Source organism: Athene noctua, chromosome 32 (genome assembly GCF_965140245.1).
Source record: "Athene noctua chromosome 32, bAthNoc1.hap1.1, whole genome shotgun sequence".
NCBI classification, from domain to species: Eukaryota; Metazoa; Chordata; class Aves; order Strigiformes; family Strigidae; genus Athene; species Athene noctua.
In genome coordinates, this window is record NC_134068.1 from 1654224 (window position 1) to 1671343 (window position 17120).

General features: G+C 59.4%; 2 protein-coding genes and 1 long non-coding RNA gene across 4 annotated transcripts; 2 read left to right on the plus strand and 1 right to left on the minus strand.

Moving 5' to 3' along the window:
• On the plus strand, positions 1 to 1147 carry LOC141972399 (uncharacterized). The gene is made up of 3 exons (XR_012635378.1): positions 1 to 43; positions 549 to 581; positions 913 to 1147. It is a non-coding gene; the product is annotated as an uncharacterized LOC141972399 (long non-coding RNA).
• A 545-nt stretch (positions 1148 to 1692) lies between these two features.
• On the minus strand, positions 1693 to 12359 carry FKBP2 (FKBP prolyl isomerase 2). 2 transcript variants are annotated; one of them, XM_074930259.1, is made up of 6 exons: positions 12287 to 12359; positions 10992 to 11129; positions 6750 to 6862; positions 5601 to 5647; positions 5172 to 5206; positions 1693 to 1779 (listed from the first exon to the last, which is right to left on the minus strand). In XM_074930259.1, the coding sequence occupies exons 1-6, from the start codon at positions 12296 to 12298 to the stop codon at positions 1744 to 1746; spliced, it is 381 nt and encodes a 126-aa protein (XP_074786360.1). In that variant the 5' UTR covers positions 12299 to 12359; the 3' UTR covers positions 1693 to 1743. The 2 variants fall into 2 exon arrangements, with proteins under 2 accessions (XP_074786360.1, XP_074786359.1); XM_074930258.1 differs by having other exon boundaries at positions 1718 to 1782; positions 5174 to 5206.
• A 43-nt stretch (positions 12360 to 12402) lies between these two features.
• On the plus strand, positions 12403 to 16722 carry DNAJC4 (DnaJ heat shock protein family (Hsp40) member C4). Its single transcript, XM_074930214.1, has 4 exons — positions 12403 to 12462; positions 13035 to 13093; positions 14143 to 14236; positions 16555 to 16722. The coding sequence occupies exons 1-4, from the start codon at positions 12436 to 12438 to the stop codon at positions 16720 to 16722; spliced, it is 348 nt and encodes a 115-aa protein (XP_074786315.1). The 5' UTR covers positions 12403 to 12435.
• Positions 16723 to 17120: the final 398 nt, after the last annotated feature.

The window sequence follows — 17120 nt, forward strand, 5'->3', positions numbered from 1 at the left end:
GCTGGACATGGAGAGCGACGGCGCCCGCAGCGCCCGCGTCCAGGTACCCCCAAAATCTGAGGGGGGGGGGTCCCCAAAATCCGAGGGGGGGGTCCCCAAAACCTTGGGACCCCCCCAAAATCCCGGGGGCCCCCCCCCCAAGAATCCAAGCAGAGAGAAGTTGTCGCCGGATTAACGCTTTGGTGAAGATTTGGGGGGGGGGGGGGTGTCCCGCTAATTTTGGGGTCCCCTAAATTTCGGGGGGGCGTTTTAGAACAAAGAGGGGGGGTCCTCAAATTGAGGGGAGGGGCTGGAAGCCACGGGGGGGGGGGGTCCCCAAAAATCTGGGCCCCCCCCCCTCAAAATCTGGGCAGGGGGTGAAGTAGATAATTGGGTTAAATTCTCCCAAAATTGGGGGGGGGGGGGGTGGGACACATGACACCCCAAAACCTGAGCGGGGAAAGGGGGGCAGAGCCTAAGGGCCCCCCCCAACTTTGGGGGTCCCCCCTTTGGCATTTGGGGGGGCCCCAAACCCCCCCTGACCCCCCCTTTTTCCTCCCCCCCCCCAGGAGATCCTCGTTGACTGTTACAAACCCACAGAGGTGAGTGGAGGGGGGGGGGGGGGCCGGGGTCCCCTTTTTTTTGGGGGGGGTCCCCCCCATTTTTTTGGGTGTCTGACACTTGGGTCTGCTTTTTGGGGGGGTGGGGGTGGGATTTTTTTGGGGGGGTGTCCCTGGGTCCTTTTTTTGGGGGTGGGGGACACCCCCACCCCCCCCCCAAATACCTGAGTCCTGTTATTTTTGGCGTCTCCATTTTTTTAGGGGGGGGGGGGGGGGGAGGCACACGGGTCCCTTATTTTTGGGGGGGTTGGGGGGGTCCCCCATTATTTTGGGGGTGCCCCTGACCCCCCCCCCCGCCCCCCCCCCTCCCCAGGCATTCGTCGGTGACCTGCTGGAGAAGATCCGGGGGATGCAGAAGCTCAACACCCCCCAGAAGAAATGACCTCCCCCCCTCCGTGATTTTTGGGGGACCCCCCCCCAATTTCTGGGGACCCCCCCTGATTCCAGGCACCCCCCCCCACCCCATCTTTTACAAAAGGGGGGGGGTGACCCCTAATTTTGGGGTCTCCCTGCAGTGATAATCACACCCCCCCCCCCCCCTCAGTAATCCCCCCCCCTGGTTTTGGGGGAGGCTCCAGGGGGGTTTTGGGGGGCCCCTGGGGTTTTGGGGGGGGCTCCAAGGGGGTTTTGGGGTCCCCCATGTGTTGTGGGGGGGGGGCAGGGAGGGGTGGGGGGGGGTTTTTTTTAGGTTTTTTAAATTTTTCGGTAACTTTTTGGGGTTGTTTTTATATGGATTTAATAAAACCGAACTTTGAGATTTTGGGGTTCACTGGTCTCCCCCCCCCCCCCCAAAAAAAAACAAACATCCAGGGGCACCCCCACATCGGGGTCACCCCAACTTCCCCCCCCCCCTCAAATTCAGCCACTGCAGGAAGCTCCAATCCAGCCATTTATTACCTCCCCCCCCCCCCAAAAAAAAAAAAAAATTGGGGGGCCCCCCCAAACTTCGGCTCCTCCCCAATACCCCACAAAAATTGGGGGGCTCCAAACCCAACAAGGGCTTAGGGCCCCCCCCCTCAAAATTTTAGGGGACCCCCCTGGAGAGAGGGACCCCCCCCAGAGTGATTTAGGGGATGACACCCCCCCCCCCCTCGATTTTGGGGTGTCCCCCCCCCCCCCTAAAGCTCCGGCCGCCGCTCGATCTTCAGCAGCTCCACCTCGAAGATGAGAACGGCCCCCCCTGCCCGAAGGGGGGGGTCAGCACCCCCAAATTTCCCCCTGAACCCCCAAATCCCTCATTTTCACCCCAAAACCCCACCTTGCCCCCCCCAATTCCCCCAGAACCCCCAAATTTCCTCCCTAAAACTTGAAATTTCGCTTTTGGACCCCAAAATCCCCCCCAGACCCCCCCATTTCTCACCTGAATCCCCAAATTCAGCATTTTCACCCAAAACCCCACCCGAGAACCCCCAAATTTCCCCTGAACCCCCAAATCCCTCATTTTCACCCCAAAATCCCTCTCTGCACCCTCCAAATCTCCCTGAAACCCCAATTTTTCCCCAACCCCAAAATCTCCATTTTTGACCCCAAATTTCCCTCCCTGCACCCCCAAATTCAGGTTTTTCACCCCAAAACCCCACCCCAGAACCCCCAAATGTTACCCTGAAACCCCCAAATCCCTCATTTTCACCCCAAAATTCCACCCTGCACCCTCCAAATCCCCCTGAACCCCCCAATTTTTCCCCAACCCCAAAATCTCAATTTTTGACCCCAAATTTCCCTCTCTGCACCCCCAAATCATCATTTTCACCCCAAAACCCCACCCGAGAACCCCCAAATTTCCCCTGAACCCCAAAATCCCTCATTTTCACCCCAAAACCCCACCTTGCCCCCCCAATTCCCCAGAACCCCCAAATTTCCTCCCTAAAACTTGAAATTTCGCTTTTGGACCCCAAAATCCCCCCAGACCCCCCCATTTCTCACCTGAATCCCCAAATTCAGCATTTTCACCCCAAAACCCCACCCGAGAACCCCCAAATTTTTATCCTGAACCCCCAAATTCCCTCATTTTCACCCCCAAATCCCTCTCTGCACCCTCCAAATCCCCCTGAACCCCCCAATTTTTCCCCACCCCAAAATCTCCGTTTCTGACCCCAAATTTCCCTCCCTGCACCCCCAAATTCAGGTTTTTCACCCCAAAGCCCTCCCGAGAACCCCCAAAATTTTATCCTGAACCCCCAAATTCCCTCATTTTCACCCCAAAATCCCTCTCTGCACCCTCCAAATCCCCCTGAACCCCCAATTTTTCCCAACCCCAAAATCTCCGTTTCTGACCCCAAATTTCCCTCCCTGCACCCCCAAATTCAGGTTTTTCACCCCAAAGCCCCTCCCGAGAACCCCAAAATTTTATCCTGAACCCCAAGTCCCTCATTTTCACCCCAAAATCCCTCCCTGCACCCTCCAAATCCCCCTGAACCCCCCAATTTTCCCCAACCCCAAATCTCAATTTTTGACCCCAAATTTCCCTCCCTGCACCCCCAAATTCATCATTTTTCACCCCAAAACCCCACCCGAGAACCCCCAAATTTCCCCCTGAACCCCCAAATCCCTCATTTTCACCCCAAAACCCCACCTTGCCCCCCCAATTCCCAGAACCCCCAAATTTCCTCCCTAAAACTTGAAATTTTGCTTTTGGACCCCAAAATCCCCCCCAGACACCCCCCATTTCTCACCTGAATCCCCAAATTCATCATTTTCACCCCAAAACCCCACCCGAGAACCCCCAAATTTCCCCTGAACCCCAAAATCCCTCATTTTCACCCCAAAATCCCTCCCTGCACCCTCCAAATCCCCCTGAACCCCCCAATTTTTCCCAACCCCAAAATCTCCGTTTCTGACCCCAAATTTCCCTCCCTGCACCCCCAAATCCCTCATTTTCACCCCAAAATTCCCTCCCAAGAACCCCCAAATTTCCCCTGAACCCCCAAATCCCTCATTTTCACCCCAAAATCCCTCTCTGCACCCTCCAATCTCCCTGAAACCCCAATTTTTCCCCAACCCCAAAATCTCCATTTTTGACCCCAAATTTCCCTCCCTGCACCCCCAAATTCATCATTTTCACCCCAAAATCCCTCCCGACCACCCCCAAATTTCCCCTGAACCCCCAAATCGCTCATTTTCACCCCAAAATCCCTCTCTGCACCCTCCAAATCCCCCTGAACCCCCAATTTTTCCCCAACCCCAAAATCTCCATTTTTGACCCCAAATTTCCTCCCTGCACCCCCAAATTCAGGTTTTTCCACCCCAAAGCCCCTCCCGAGAACCCCAAAATTTTATCCTGAACCCCAAAGTCCCTCATTTTCACCCCAAAATCCCTCCCTGCACCCTCCAAATCCCCCTGAAACCCCCCAATTTTTCCCCAACCCCAAAATCTCAATTTTTGACCCCAAATTTCCCTCCCTGCACCCCCAAATTCATCATTTTCACCCCAAAACCCCACCCGAGAACCCCCAAATTTCCCCTGAACCCCCAAATCCCTCATTTTCACCCCAAAACCCCACCCTTGCCCCCCCCAATTCCCCAGACCCCCAAATTTCCTCCCTAAAACTTGAAATTTTGCTTTTGGACCCCAAAATCCCCCCCAGACCCCCCCATTTCTCACCTGAATCCCAAATTCAGCATTTTCACCCCAAAACCCCACCCGAGAACCCCCAAATTTCCCCTGAACCCCAAAATCCCTCATTTTCACCCCAAAATCCCTCCCTGCACCCTCCAAATCCCCTGAACCCCCCAATTTTTCCCAACCCCAAAATCTCCGTTTCTGACCCCAAATTTCCCTCCCTGCACCCCCAAATCCCTCATTTTCACCCCAAAATCCCTCCCAAGAACCCCCAAATTTCCCTGAACCCCCAAATCCCTCATTTTCACCCCAAAATCCCTCTCTGCACCCTCCAAATCTCCTGAAACCCCAATTTTTCCCCAACCCCAAAATCTCCATTTTTGACCCCAAATTTCCCTCCCTGCACCCCCAAATTCATCATTTTCACCCCAAAATCCCTCCCGACCACCCCCCAAATTTCCCCTGAACCCCCAAATCGCTCATTTTCACCCCAAAATCCTCTCTGCACCCTCCAAATCCCCCTGAACCCCCCAATTTTTCCCCAACCCCAAAATCTCCATTTTTGACCCCAAATTTCCTCCCTGCACCCCCCAAATTCAGGTTTTTCACCCCAAAGCCCCTCCCGAGAACCCCAAAATTTTATCCTGAACCCCAAAGTCCTCATTTTCACCCCAAAATCCCTCCCTGCACCCTCCAAATCCCCCTGAACCCCCAATTTTTCCCCAACCCCAAAATCTCAATTTTTGACCCCAAATTTCCCTCCCTGCACCCCCAAATTCATCATTTTCACCCCAAAACCCCACCCGAGAACCCCAAATTTCCCTGAACCCCCAAATCCCTCATTTTCACCCCAAAACCCCACCTTGCCCCCCCAATTCCCCAGAACCCCCTAATTTTCCCCCCCCAAGCCCCTAAATCTCCCTTTTTCACCCCAAAACCCCCCCCTGCCCCCCCCCAAACCCCAAATCCCTCATTTTTCACCCCAAAACCTCAGGGGGGGGGTCAGGGCTCACCTGGGATTTTTGGGGGGCCCCGCGGTCCCCGTAGCCTGGGGGGGGGGGGGGTGAAAAGGGGGGGGGGTGTGTGTGTTATGGAGTGTGGGGGGGCAGCTGCACCCCAACACTGCCCCCCCCCCCAATATCGGGGTGTCCTCCCTAAACCCCAAAATTTCAGGATTTCACCCCAAATTTCTCCCCGGGGGGGGTGCCCATTAATTTGGGGTGTCCCCCCCCCAAAATCCACCAAAAGGGGACCCCAAATTTTGTTGCCCCCCCATGTCTTCCCCTCCTTTTTTTTTGGGGGGGTCCCCTCATTTTTAGGGGCCCCCCCGCTGTATTTTGGGGTTCTCCCCCCCCCCTTGGGGGGTCCCCAATTTCCACCCGGTTTTGGGGTTCCCCCCCCCTTCAAGTTTTGGGGTTCCCCCCCCCGGTTTCGGGGCTCACCCAGCTCTGGAGGAATCACCAGCTTCCGCTTCTCCCCCTCACACATCCTGGGGGGGGGGGGGGGGGGTGTCACGGGGGGGGCCCCCCAAAAAATTTGGGGCCCCCCCAAAAACTGGGGGTGTCCCCCCCTCAAAAAAAAAAACACCCCCCCTCAGGCTCCCCCAAACTCCTGGTGACCCAAAAGTCACCGCGGTGCCCCCCCAAAACTCGATCTCAAGAGCCCCCCCCCCATGTCTGGGGGGCCCCCCCAAAATCTCACACCCCCCCCCCAACTTGGTGCGTGTGTTCCCCACCAGGGTCCCCCCAAATTCCAGGGACCCCCCCAAAAAGGCCCCAGGGCCCCCCCAAACCCCCCGGGGGGTCCCCAAAAACCCCCATTTACCACCCCCCCAGTATCTCCCGTGGCCCCCCCAAACCCCTCAGCCCCCCCCCAAAGCCCCCAGGGGGTCCCCCAAAATGCCTCGTGGTCCCCCCGTGGCCCCCCCAAACCCCACAGGGGTCCCCAAAAAGGCCCGTTGGCCTCCCCAGGGCGCCCCCAAACCCCCCCGTGGCCCCCCAAACCCCCCCGTGGGCCCCCCAAGCCCCCCCGTGTCCCCCCAAACCCTCCGTGTCCCCCCAAGCCCCACAGGGGTCCCCAAAAAGCCCGATGGCCTCCCCAGGGCCCCCCCAAACCCCCCGTGGCCCCCCCAAACCCCCCCATGTCCCCCAAACCCCCCCGTGGCCCCCCAAACCCCCAGGCCCCCCCCAAACCCCCCCATGTCCCCCCCAAACCCCCCCGTGGCCCCCCCAAACCCCCATGTCCCCCCCAAATGCCCGTTGGCCCCCCCCAGGGCCCCCCCAAACCCTCTGTGTGTCCCCCCCAAACCCCCCCGTGGCCCCCCCAAACCCCCCCATGTCCCCCAAAACCCCCCCATGTCCCCCCCAAACCCTCTGTGCCCCCCCCCAACCCCCCGTGTCCCCGCCAAACGCCCCAGGGCCCCCAAAACGCCCGTTGGCCCCCCCAGGGCCCCCCCAAACCCTCTGTGTCCCCCCCCAAACCCCCCGTGGCCCCCCCCAAACCCCCCCCGTGGCCCCCCAAAATGCCCGTTGGCCCCCCCAGGGTCCCCCCAAACCCCCGTGGCCCCCCCAAAATCCCGCCCCCCCGCGTACCCCAGCAGTCCCTGGTCCCAGCCCTTGATGACCTGCCCAGTGCCCAGCGAGAAGACGAAGGGCTGGTCCCGGCTGCGGCTGCTGTCGAACTGGGAACCGTCCTCCAGCTGCCCCTGCTCCCAGTATGGACCAGTATAAACCAGTAGGGACCCCTACACACCCCTCCGCACCACCACAACCCACCACAAACCAGTAACAAACTGGAAAAGCCCAGCTAAACCAGTATAAACCCTTGTTACCCAAAGAACTGCTCCTTCTTGAAACCAGTATAAACCAGTATAAACAGTAAGGACCACTAGGGACTCCTACACACCACCACAACCCACCACAAACCAGTAACAAACTGGAACAACCCAGCTAAACCAGTCTAAACTCCCATTCCTCAAACAGCTGCTCCTTCTTGAAACCAGTATAAACCAGTATAAACCAGTAGGGACTAGTAGGGACCCCTACACACCCCTCCGCACCACCACAACCCAGCACAAACCAGTAACAAACTGGAACAACCCAGCTAAACCAGTCTGAACTCCCATTTCTCAAAGAGCTGCTCCTCCTCGAAACCAGTATAAACCAGTAAGGACCACTAGGGATCCCTACACACCCCTCTGCACCACCACAAACCAGTAACAAACTGGAAAAGCCCAGCTAAACCAGTATAAACCCTTGTTACCCAAAGAACTGCTCCTTCTTGAAACCAGTATAAACCAGTATAAACCAGTAAGGACCACTAGGGACTCCTACACACCACCACAACCCACCACAAACCAGTAACAAACTGGAACAACCCAGCTAAACCAGTCTAAACTCCCATTCCTCAAACAGCTGCTCCTTCTTGAAACCAGTATAAACCAGTACAAACCAGTAGGGACCAGTAGGGACCCCTACACACCCCTCTGCACCACCACAACCCACCACAAACCAGTAACAAACTGGAACAACCCAGCTAAACCAGTTTAAACTCCCATTTCTCAAAGAGCTGCTCCTCCTCGAAACCAGTATAAACCAGTAAGGACCACTAGGGATCCCTACACACCCCTCTGCACCACCACAAACCAGTAACAAACTGGAACAACCCAGCTAAACCAGTATAAACCCTTGTTACCCAAAGAACTGCTCCTTCTTGAAACCAGTATAAACCAGTATAAACCAGTAAGGACCACTAGGGACTCCTACACACCACCACAACCCACCACAAACCAGTAACAAACTGGAACAACCCAGCTAAACCAGTCTAAACTCCCATTCCTCAAACAGCTGCTCCTTCTTGAAACCAGTATAAACCAGTACAAACCAGTAGGGACCAGTAGGGACCCCTACACACCCCTCTGCACCACCACAACCCACCACAAACCAGTAACAAACTGGAACAACCCAGCTAAACCAGTTTAAACTCCCATTTCTCAAAGAGCTGCTCCTCCTCGAAACCAGTATAAACCAGTAAGGACCACTAGGGATCCCTACACACCCCTCTGCACCACCACAAACCAGTAACAAACTGGAACAACCCAGCTAAACCAGTATAAACCCTTGTTACCCAAAGAACTGCTCCTTCTTGAAACCAGTATAAACCAGTATAAACCAGTAAGGACCACTAGGGACTCCTACACACCACCACAACCCACCACAAACCAGTAACAAACTGGAACAACCCAGCTAAACCAGTCTAAACTCCCATTCCTCAAACAGCTGCTCCTTCTTGAAACCAGTATAAACCAGTACAAACCAGTAGGGACCAGTAGGGACCCCTACACACCCCTCTGCACCACCACAACCCACCACAAACCAGTAACAAACTGGAACAACCCAGCTAAACCAGTTTAAACTCCCATTTCTCAAAGAGCTGCTCCTCCTCGAAACCAGTATAAACCAGTAAGGACCACTAGGGATCCCTACACACCCCTCTGCACCACCACAAACCAGTAACAAACTGGAAAAGCCCAGCTAAACCAGTATAAACCCTTGTTACCCAAAGAACTGCTCCTTCTTGAAACCAGTATAAACCAGTATAAACCAGTAAGGACCACTAGGGACTCCTACACACCACCACAACCCACCACAAACCAGTAACAAACTGGAACAACCCAGCTAAACCAGTCTAAACTCCCATTCCTCAAACAGCTGCTCCTTCTTGAAACCAGTATAAACCAGTATAAACCAGTAGGGACTAGTAGGGACCCCTACACACCCCTCCGCACCACCACAACCCACCACAAACCAGTAACAAACTGGAAAAACCCAGCTAAACCAGTTTAAACTCCCATTTCTCAAAGAGCTGCTCCTCCTCGAAACCAGTATAAACCAGTAAGGACCACTAGGGATCCCTACACACCCCTCTGCACCACCACAAACCAGTAACAAACTGGAACAACCCAGCTAAACCAGTATAAACCCTTGTTACCCAAAGAACTGCTCCTTCTTGAAACCAGTATAAACCAGTATAAACCAGTAAGGACCACTAGGGACTCCTACACACCACCACAACCCACCACAAACCAGTAACAAAATGGAACAACCCAGCTAAACCAGTTTAAACTCCCATTTCTCAAAGAGCTGCTCCTCCTCGAAACCAGTATAAACCAGTAAGGACCACTAGGGATCCCTACACACCCCTCTGCACCACCACAAACCCGTAACAAACTGGAAAAGCCCAGCTAAACCAGTATAAACCCTTGTTACCCAAAGAACTGCTCCTTCTTGAAACCAATATAAACCAGTATAAACCAGTAAGGACCACTAGGGACTCCTACACACCACCACAACCCACCACAAACCAGTAACAAACTGGAACAACCCAGCTAAACCAGTCTAAACTCCCATTCCTCAAACAGCTGCTCCTTCTTGAAACCAGTATAAACCAGTATAGACCAGTATAAACCAGTAGGGACCACTAGGGACCGCTACACACTCCTCCACACCACCACAACCCACCACAAACCAGTAACAAACTGGAACAACCCAGCTAAACCAGTATAAACTCTTGTCTCCCAAAAAACTGCTCCTTCTTGTAACCAGTATAAACCAGTATAAACCAGTAAGGACCACTAGGGACCCCTACACACCACCACAACCCACCACAAACCAGTAACAAACTGGAAAAGCCCAGCTAAACCAGTATAAACCCTTGTCACCCAAAGAACTGCTCCTTCTTGAAACCAATATAAACCAGTATAGACCAGTATAAACCAGTAGGGACCACTAGGGACCGCTACACACTCCTCCGCACCACCACAACCCACCACAAACCAGTAACAAACTGGAAAAGCCCAGCTAAACCAGTCTGAACTCCCATTTCTCAAAGAGCTGCTCCTCCTTGAAACCAGTATGGACCAGTATAAACCAGTACAGACCATTAAAGACCGCTACACGCCCTTCCGCACCACCACACCCCACCACAAACCAGTAACAAACTGGAAAAGCCCAGCTAAACCAGTATAAACACTCGCTCTCCAAACAGCTGCTGTTGCTTGAAACCAGTATAAACCAGTATGTACCAGTAGGAACCAGTAGGGACCCCTACACGCCCCTCCGCACCACCACATCCCACCACAAACCAGTAACAAACTGGAAAAACTCAGCTAAACCAGTATAAAACCCCCATTCACCAGAGAGCTGCTGTTTCCTGAAACCAGTATAAACCAGTGCTCCCAGTACAGACTTTACTAGGATCAGCCATGAAACCAGTGTTCCCAGTATAAACCAGTCAGCGCCAAAGCTTCGTATGCACAACCAGCTAACCCCTAATCCCGCTCCCAGTACAAACCAGTATAGCCTGTACCCTGCAATGTGGGCAAGGGATGCTTCCCAGTCTGAACCAGTAACACCCAGTGCCTCCCAGTTCAAACCAGTCCCCCCCTAAACCCTCATACCCACCCCCAGCCCCTCCCCTGTGCCCTCCCAGTCCAAACCAGTAACCCCCAACCCCTCCTGTGCACACCCACGACCCCCCCCAACCCTCTCCCAATCCCTCCCAGCGCCTCCCAGTCCAAACCAGTCCCCCTCTAGACATACACACACGCCCCCAGCCCCTCCCCTGGGCCCTCCCAGCGCCTCCCAGTCCAAACCAGTCCAAACCAGTAACCCCCAACCCCTCCTGTGCACACCCACGACCCCCCCCACCCTCTCCCACTCCCTCCCAGCGCCTCCCAGTCCAAACCAGTCCCCCTCTAGACATACACACACCCCCCCAGCCCCTCCCCTGGGCCCTCCCAGCGCCTCCCAGTCCAAACCAGTCCAAACCAGTACCGTGTAGTGCATGTGGAGCAGGTCCCCGCGGCGGGAGCGCACCCCGCAGGCCTCCGGCCGCCGCCGCACCCCGATCTGCACCTTGCGCCCCGGCTCGGCCGCCAGCGCCAGCGCCAGCGCCAGCACCCACCCCCAGAGCTGCGGGGGTGGGCGGGGCACCCGTCAGCCCGCCCCCGGGGTGTCATGGCGGAAGGGGCGGGGCCAGAGGGGGGGCGCCGCCTTGTCCCTCCCACCCCCCCCTGTGAGGTCATCGAGGCGCCGACGTTGGGGCTCAAGAAGGCAATGGGGCCGTCGGCGCCTCGATGACGTCATCACGGGGAGGGCGGCGGCGGGGTGATGACGTCATCGGTGACGTCATCGGTGGGCCAATAGGGCCACGGCCACCCACATACTCCCCCCCCCCGAGGTCATGGGCACCCCAGTGATGTCATCAGCTGGTCAGTGATGTCATCGACGGCTTCAATGACGGCATCGAGGGGGCGGTGACGTCATCGGGGGGGCGCGGTGACGTCATCGATAGGCCGATGGGCCAATATGGCCGTGACCACCCACCCCCGTGAGGTCACGGGCGGGCCACTGACGTCATCAGCTGGCCGATGACGTCATCGATGGCTTCTATAACGTCACCAGTGGGCCAATGACGTGTCATCGAGGGGGCAGTGACGTCATCGACGGGCCGATGACGTCATCAATGGGGCAGTGATGTCATCGACCGGCCAATAAGGCCACGGGCCGCCCCTCCCATGAGGTCACGGGCACCCCAGTGACGTCATCAAGACCCCAACCACGTCATCGATGACCCACACGAGGTTGTCGACCGCCCAATGACGTCGTCGAGCGCCCGATGACGTCATCGCCAGCCCAACATGGCCGCGGGCCCCTCCCCCTGCGGCGTCAACCCCCCCGCCCCCCCGTGAGGTCACGGGCGCGCCCCAGTGACGTCATCAAGACCCCCCCCGAGCTCTCCGCCCGACCCAATATGGGCGTCGCCGGCCCGATGACGTCATCGCCGCCCCAGTGATGTCATCAACAGCCCCCCCCGTGGCCACGGGCACCCCCAAACCGTCTCCACCCCCCCATGACGTCACTGACCCCCCCCACCATGACCACGGGCACCCCCGTGACGTCACGGGCACCCCGAGGGCCGTGGGCGCCTCAATGACGTCACTCCCACCCTCGTGACGTCACGGGCCCTCCCCCCGCACCCTAGTGAGGTCACGGGGCCCTCAGTGATGTCATCAAGCCCCTCCGTGACGTCACGGGCCCCCCGATACCCCCAGGGCCCCCCCCCTCACCTCCGCCGCCATTCCGCCCGGGCCGCAGCGCGCAGGCGCGGAGCCACGTGATCCCGCGGGGCGGAAGAGGCGGAGCCACCATCTCGCTCTTTTTTTCTCCGCTTCCGGTCAGGTGACCTGGCCGCACCGGAAGCGGAAGTCGGCGGGGAATGGCGGCGCGGCGCCGGGTTCCCATGGTAACGGCCGAGCCGCGCGAAGCGGGGAGGGGGGAGCGTATCATTAACCCCCATTAATTACCCCTAACTAATTACCCCCGCGCCTCGCCTGGCTCTAATTAGAATCTCATTAGCATAAAGAGCCGTGGGAGCTGCCCGCAGCGGCCCCGCCTTGGCCGCGAGGGGTTAATTAGCGGCGAATTGTTGCTAATTGGGGGGGCTCATTAGCGCGAGCGAGGAGTTAATTAGTGTTAATTAGTGTTAATTAGGGCGGGGCGGGGCCGCCGTTATCGTTGCGCTCATTAACAGGCGATAAGGACTCGGGTAACACCCACCGCTGGTTAATTAATTCCGCGGGTTGTGCGGCTCGTTAGTAATTAATCAGCGTTAATTCAGAGGTTAATGAATGGTTTAATTAATTGATTAATTAGTAGTGGTTAAGAGCGGCCGCTCGGTTTCAGCCGTTACAGGTCTAAGCGCGACGAGCGCGGCGTTTAAGTGGTTAATTAAAGGTTAATTAACGACCGATGGCGGGTTAATTAGGCGTTAATTAAGCGCGCGGCGCTAATGAGGCGCTAATTGGGGTCCCGCAGGGGCCTTGGGCCGCCGCCCCCCCGCTGCTGCCCCGCACCCACCCCGGGCTCTGCACGCGGTGAGAGCCCCGAACCCCCCCGGGACACCCCCAAACCCCTGGGTGCCCCCCCCCCCTAACTCGGGGTGCCCCCCCCACCCCTGGGTGCCCCCCCCAAAATCCAGAGACCCCCCCCAAATCCCTGGGATCCCCCCAAAACCCCTGGGTGCCCCCCCCACCCCCCTAACTCGGGGTGCCCCCCCCCCCCCCGGGTGCCCCCCCCAAATCCCTGGGATCCCCCCAAACCCCTGGGTGCCCCCCCAAAATCCAGAGACCCCCCCCCAAATCCCTGGGATCCCCCGAAATTCCTGGGTGGCCCCCCCAAAACTCCTGGGTGCCCCCCCAAGACCCCCCAAAACTCCTGGGTGCCCCCCCAAAATTCCAAGACCCCCCAAAACTCCCAGGTGTCCCCCCCCAAACTCTGGGTGCCCCCCCAAGATCCAGAGACCCCCCAAAATTCCTGGGTGTCCCCCCCCCAAACCCCTGGGTGTCCCCCCCCAAACCCCTGGGTGGCCCCCCAAAATCCAGAGACCCCCCAAAACACCAGGATCCCCCCAAATTCCTGGGTGTCCCCCCCCCCAAAACTCCTGGGTGCCCCCCCAAGACCCCCCAAAATTTCTGGGTGCCGGCCAAAACCCGGGGATCCCCCAAAATTCTTGGGTGCCCCCCCCCCAAACCCCTGGGTGCCCCCCCAAAATTCAGAGACCCCCCCCAAAACCCCGGGATCCCCCAAAACCCCTGGGTGTCCCCCCCAAACCCCTAGGTGCCCCCCAAGACTCCAAGACCCCCCAAAACTCTGGGTGTCCCCCCCCAAACCCTTGGGTGGCCCCCCCCAAAATCCGGAGACCCCCCAAAACACCAGGATCCCCCCAAAATTCCTGGGTGCCCCCCCAAGACCCCCCAAAATTTCTGGGTGCCCGCCAAAACCCCGGCATCCCCCAAAATTCTTGGGTGCCCCCCCCCCCCCAAACCCCTGGGTGCCCCCCCAAAATCCAGAGACCCCCCCAAAACCCTTGGGTGCCCCCCCCCAAAACTCTGGGATCCCCCCAAATTTCTGGGTGCCCCCCCAGGGCGGGGCCGCGGGACCCCTACGAGGTTCTGGGGGTGCGGCCGGACGCCTCCCCCGCCGAGATCCGGGCCGCGTTCCTGGCCCGCTGCAAGGAGGTACTGGGAGCACTGGGAGCACTGGGAGGGCACTGGGAGCGCTGAGAGGGCAATGGGGGGGAACTGGGAGGGCACTGGGAGCGCTGAGAGGGCACTGGGGGGGCACTGGGAGTACTGGGGGGTCACACTGGGAGCACAGGGAGGCACTGGGAAGCACTGGGAGGCACTGGGAAGCACTGGGGGGGCACTGGGAGCACTGGGGGTCACACTGGGAGGCACTGGGAAGCACTGGGAGCAGTGGGAGGCACTGGGGGGTCACACTGGGGGAGCACTGGGGGAGCACTGGGAGCACTGGGAGGGTTACACTGAGAGCACTGGGAGCACTGGGGGGGTCACACTGGGAGCACACTGGGAGCACTGGGAGGCACTGGGGGGAGCACTGGGAGCACTGGGAGGGTCACACTGGGAGCACTGGGAGGCATTGGGAGCACTGGGAAGTCACACTGGGAGCACTGGGAGCACTGGGAGGGTCACACTGGGAGCACTGGGAGCACACTGGGAAGCACTGGGAGGTCACACTGGGAGGTCACACTGGGAGGTCACACTGGGAGCACACTGGGAGCACTGGGAGCACTGGGAGGTCACACTGGGAGCACACTGGGAGCACTGGGAGCACACTGGGAGCACACTGGGAGCACTGGGAGGTCACACTGGGAGCACTGGGAGCACACTGGGAGCACTGGGAGCACACTGGGGAGCACTGGGAGGGTCACACTGGGGAGCACTGGGGGTCACACTGGGAGCACACTGGGAGCACTGGGAGGGCACACTGGGAGCACTGGGAGGGCACACTGGGAGCACACTGGGAGCACTGGGAAGCACTGGGAGCACTGGGAGCACTGGGGGGTCACACTGGGAGCACTGGGAGGCACTGGGGGTCACACTGGGAGCACTGGGAGAGCACTGGGAGGTCACACTGGGAGCACACTGGGAGGGTCACACTGGGAGCACTGGGGGTCACACTGGGAGCACTGGGGGGGCACTGGGAGCACTGGGAGCACTGGGAGCACTGGGGGGTCACACTGGGAGCGCACTGGGAGCACTGGGAGAGCACTGGGGGTCACACTGGGAGAGCACACTGGGAGCACTGGGAGGTCACACTGGGAGCACACTGGGAGCACTGGGAGGGTCACACTGGGAGCACTGGGAGGCACTGGGAGGTCACACTGGGAGCACTGGGAGAGCACTGGGGGTCACACTGGGAGCACACTGGGAGCACTGGGGGTCACACTGGGAGCACACTGGGAGCACTTGGAGGGTCACACTGGGAGCACACTGGGAGCACTGGGAGGCACTGGGAGCACTGGGGGTCACACTGGGAGCACTGGGAGCACACTGGGAGCACTGGGAGCACTGGGGGTCACACTGGGAGCACTGGGAGCACACTGGGAGCACTGGGAGGCACTGGGGGAGCACACTGGGAGCACTGGGAGGTCACACTGGGAGCACACTGGGAGCACTGGGAGCACTGGGGGGTCACACTGGGAGCACTGGGAGCACACTGGGAGCACTGGGAGGTCACACTGGGAGCACACTGGGAGCACTGGGAGGCACTGGGAGGCACTGGGGGGTCACACTGGGAGCACACTGGGAGCACTGGGGGGTCACACTGGGAGCACTGGGAGGTCACACTGGGAGCACACTGGGAGCACTGGGAGGCACTGGGAGGCACTGGGGGGTCACACTGGGAGCACACTGGGAGCACTGGGGGGTCACACTGGGAGCACTGGGGGGGCACTGGGAGCACTGGGGAGGTCACACTGGGAGCACTGGGAGAGCACTGGGGGGTCACACTGGGAGCACTGGGAGGCACTGGGAGGCACTGGGAGCACTGGGAGGTCACACTGGGAGGCACTGGGAGGCACTGGGAGCACTGGGAGCACTGGGAGGTCACACTGGGAGCACTGGGAGAGCACTGGGGGGGTCACACTGGGAGCACTGGGGGGGCACACTGGGGAGCACTGGGGGGGTACTGGGAGCACTGGGAGCACTGGGGGTCACACTGGGAGCACTGGGAGGCACTGGGGGGTCACACTGGGAGCACACTGGGAGCACTGGGGGAGCACTGGGAGCACTGGGAGCACTGGGAGGGCACACTGGGAGCACTGGGAGCACACTGGGAGCACTGGGAGCACTGGGAGGGCACACTGGGAGCACTGGGAGCACACTGGGAGCACTGGGAGCACTGGGGGGTCACACTGGAGCACTGGGAGCACTGGGAGGGCACACTGGGAGCACACTGGGAGGGTCACACTGGGAGCACTGGGGGTCACACTGGGAGCACTGGGAGCACTGGGCCGTGTTTGGGGCCCCCCCAGGTGCACCCGGACGGGGACCCCGCGGACCCCTCCCGCCACCGGCGGTTCCTGCGGCTGGCCGCGGCGTACCGGGCGCTGCGGCCCCCCCGGGGAGACCCCCCCACCCATGGGACCCCCCCACCCTGCCGGGGACCCCCCCCCCGCTCCCGGACACCCCCCCCACGGTAACGGGGACCCCGGGGGGGGTCACGTGGGGGATGGGGGGGGGGTTCAGGGGTCTGGGGGGGGCCATGGGTGCTGGGGGGGTCACATGAGTGCTGGGGGGGGGTTCAGGGGTCTGGGGGGGGTCCCATGGGTGCTGGGGGGGGGCCATGGGCACCCTGTGGGTGCTGGGGGGGGGTTCAGGGGTCTGGGGGGGTCCCGTGGGTGCTGGGGGGTCACATGAGTGCTGGGGGGGGGCTATGGGTGCTGGGGGGGGGTTCAGGGGTCTGGGGGGGTCCCAGGGGTGCTGGGGGGGGTCCCGTGGGTGCTGGGGGGGGTCCCATGGGTTCTGGGGGGATTTAAGGGGTCTGGGGGGGTCCCTTGGGGGCTGGGGGGGGCCATGGGCACCCTGTGGGTGCTGGAGG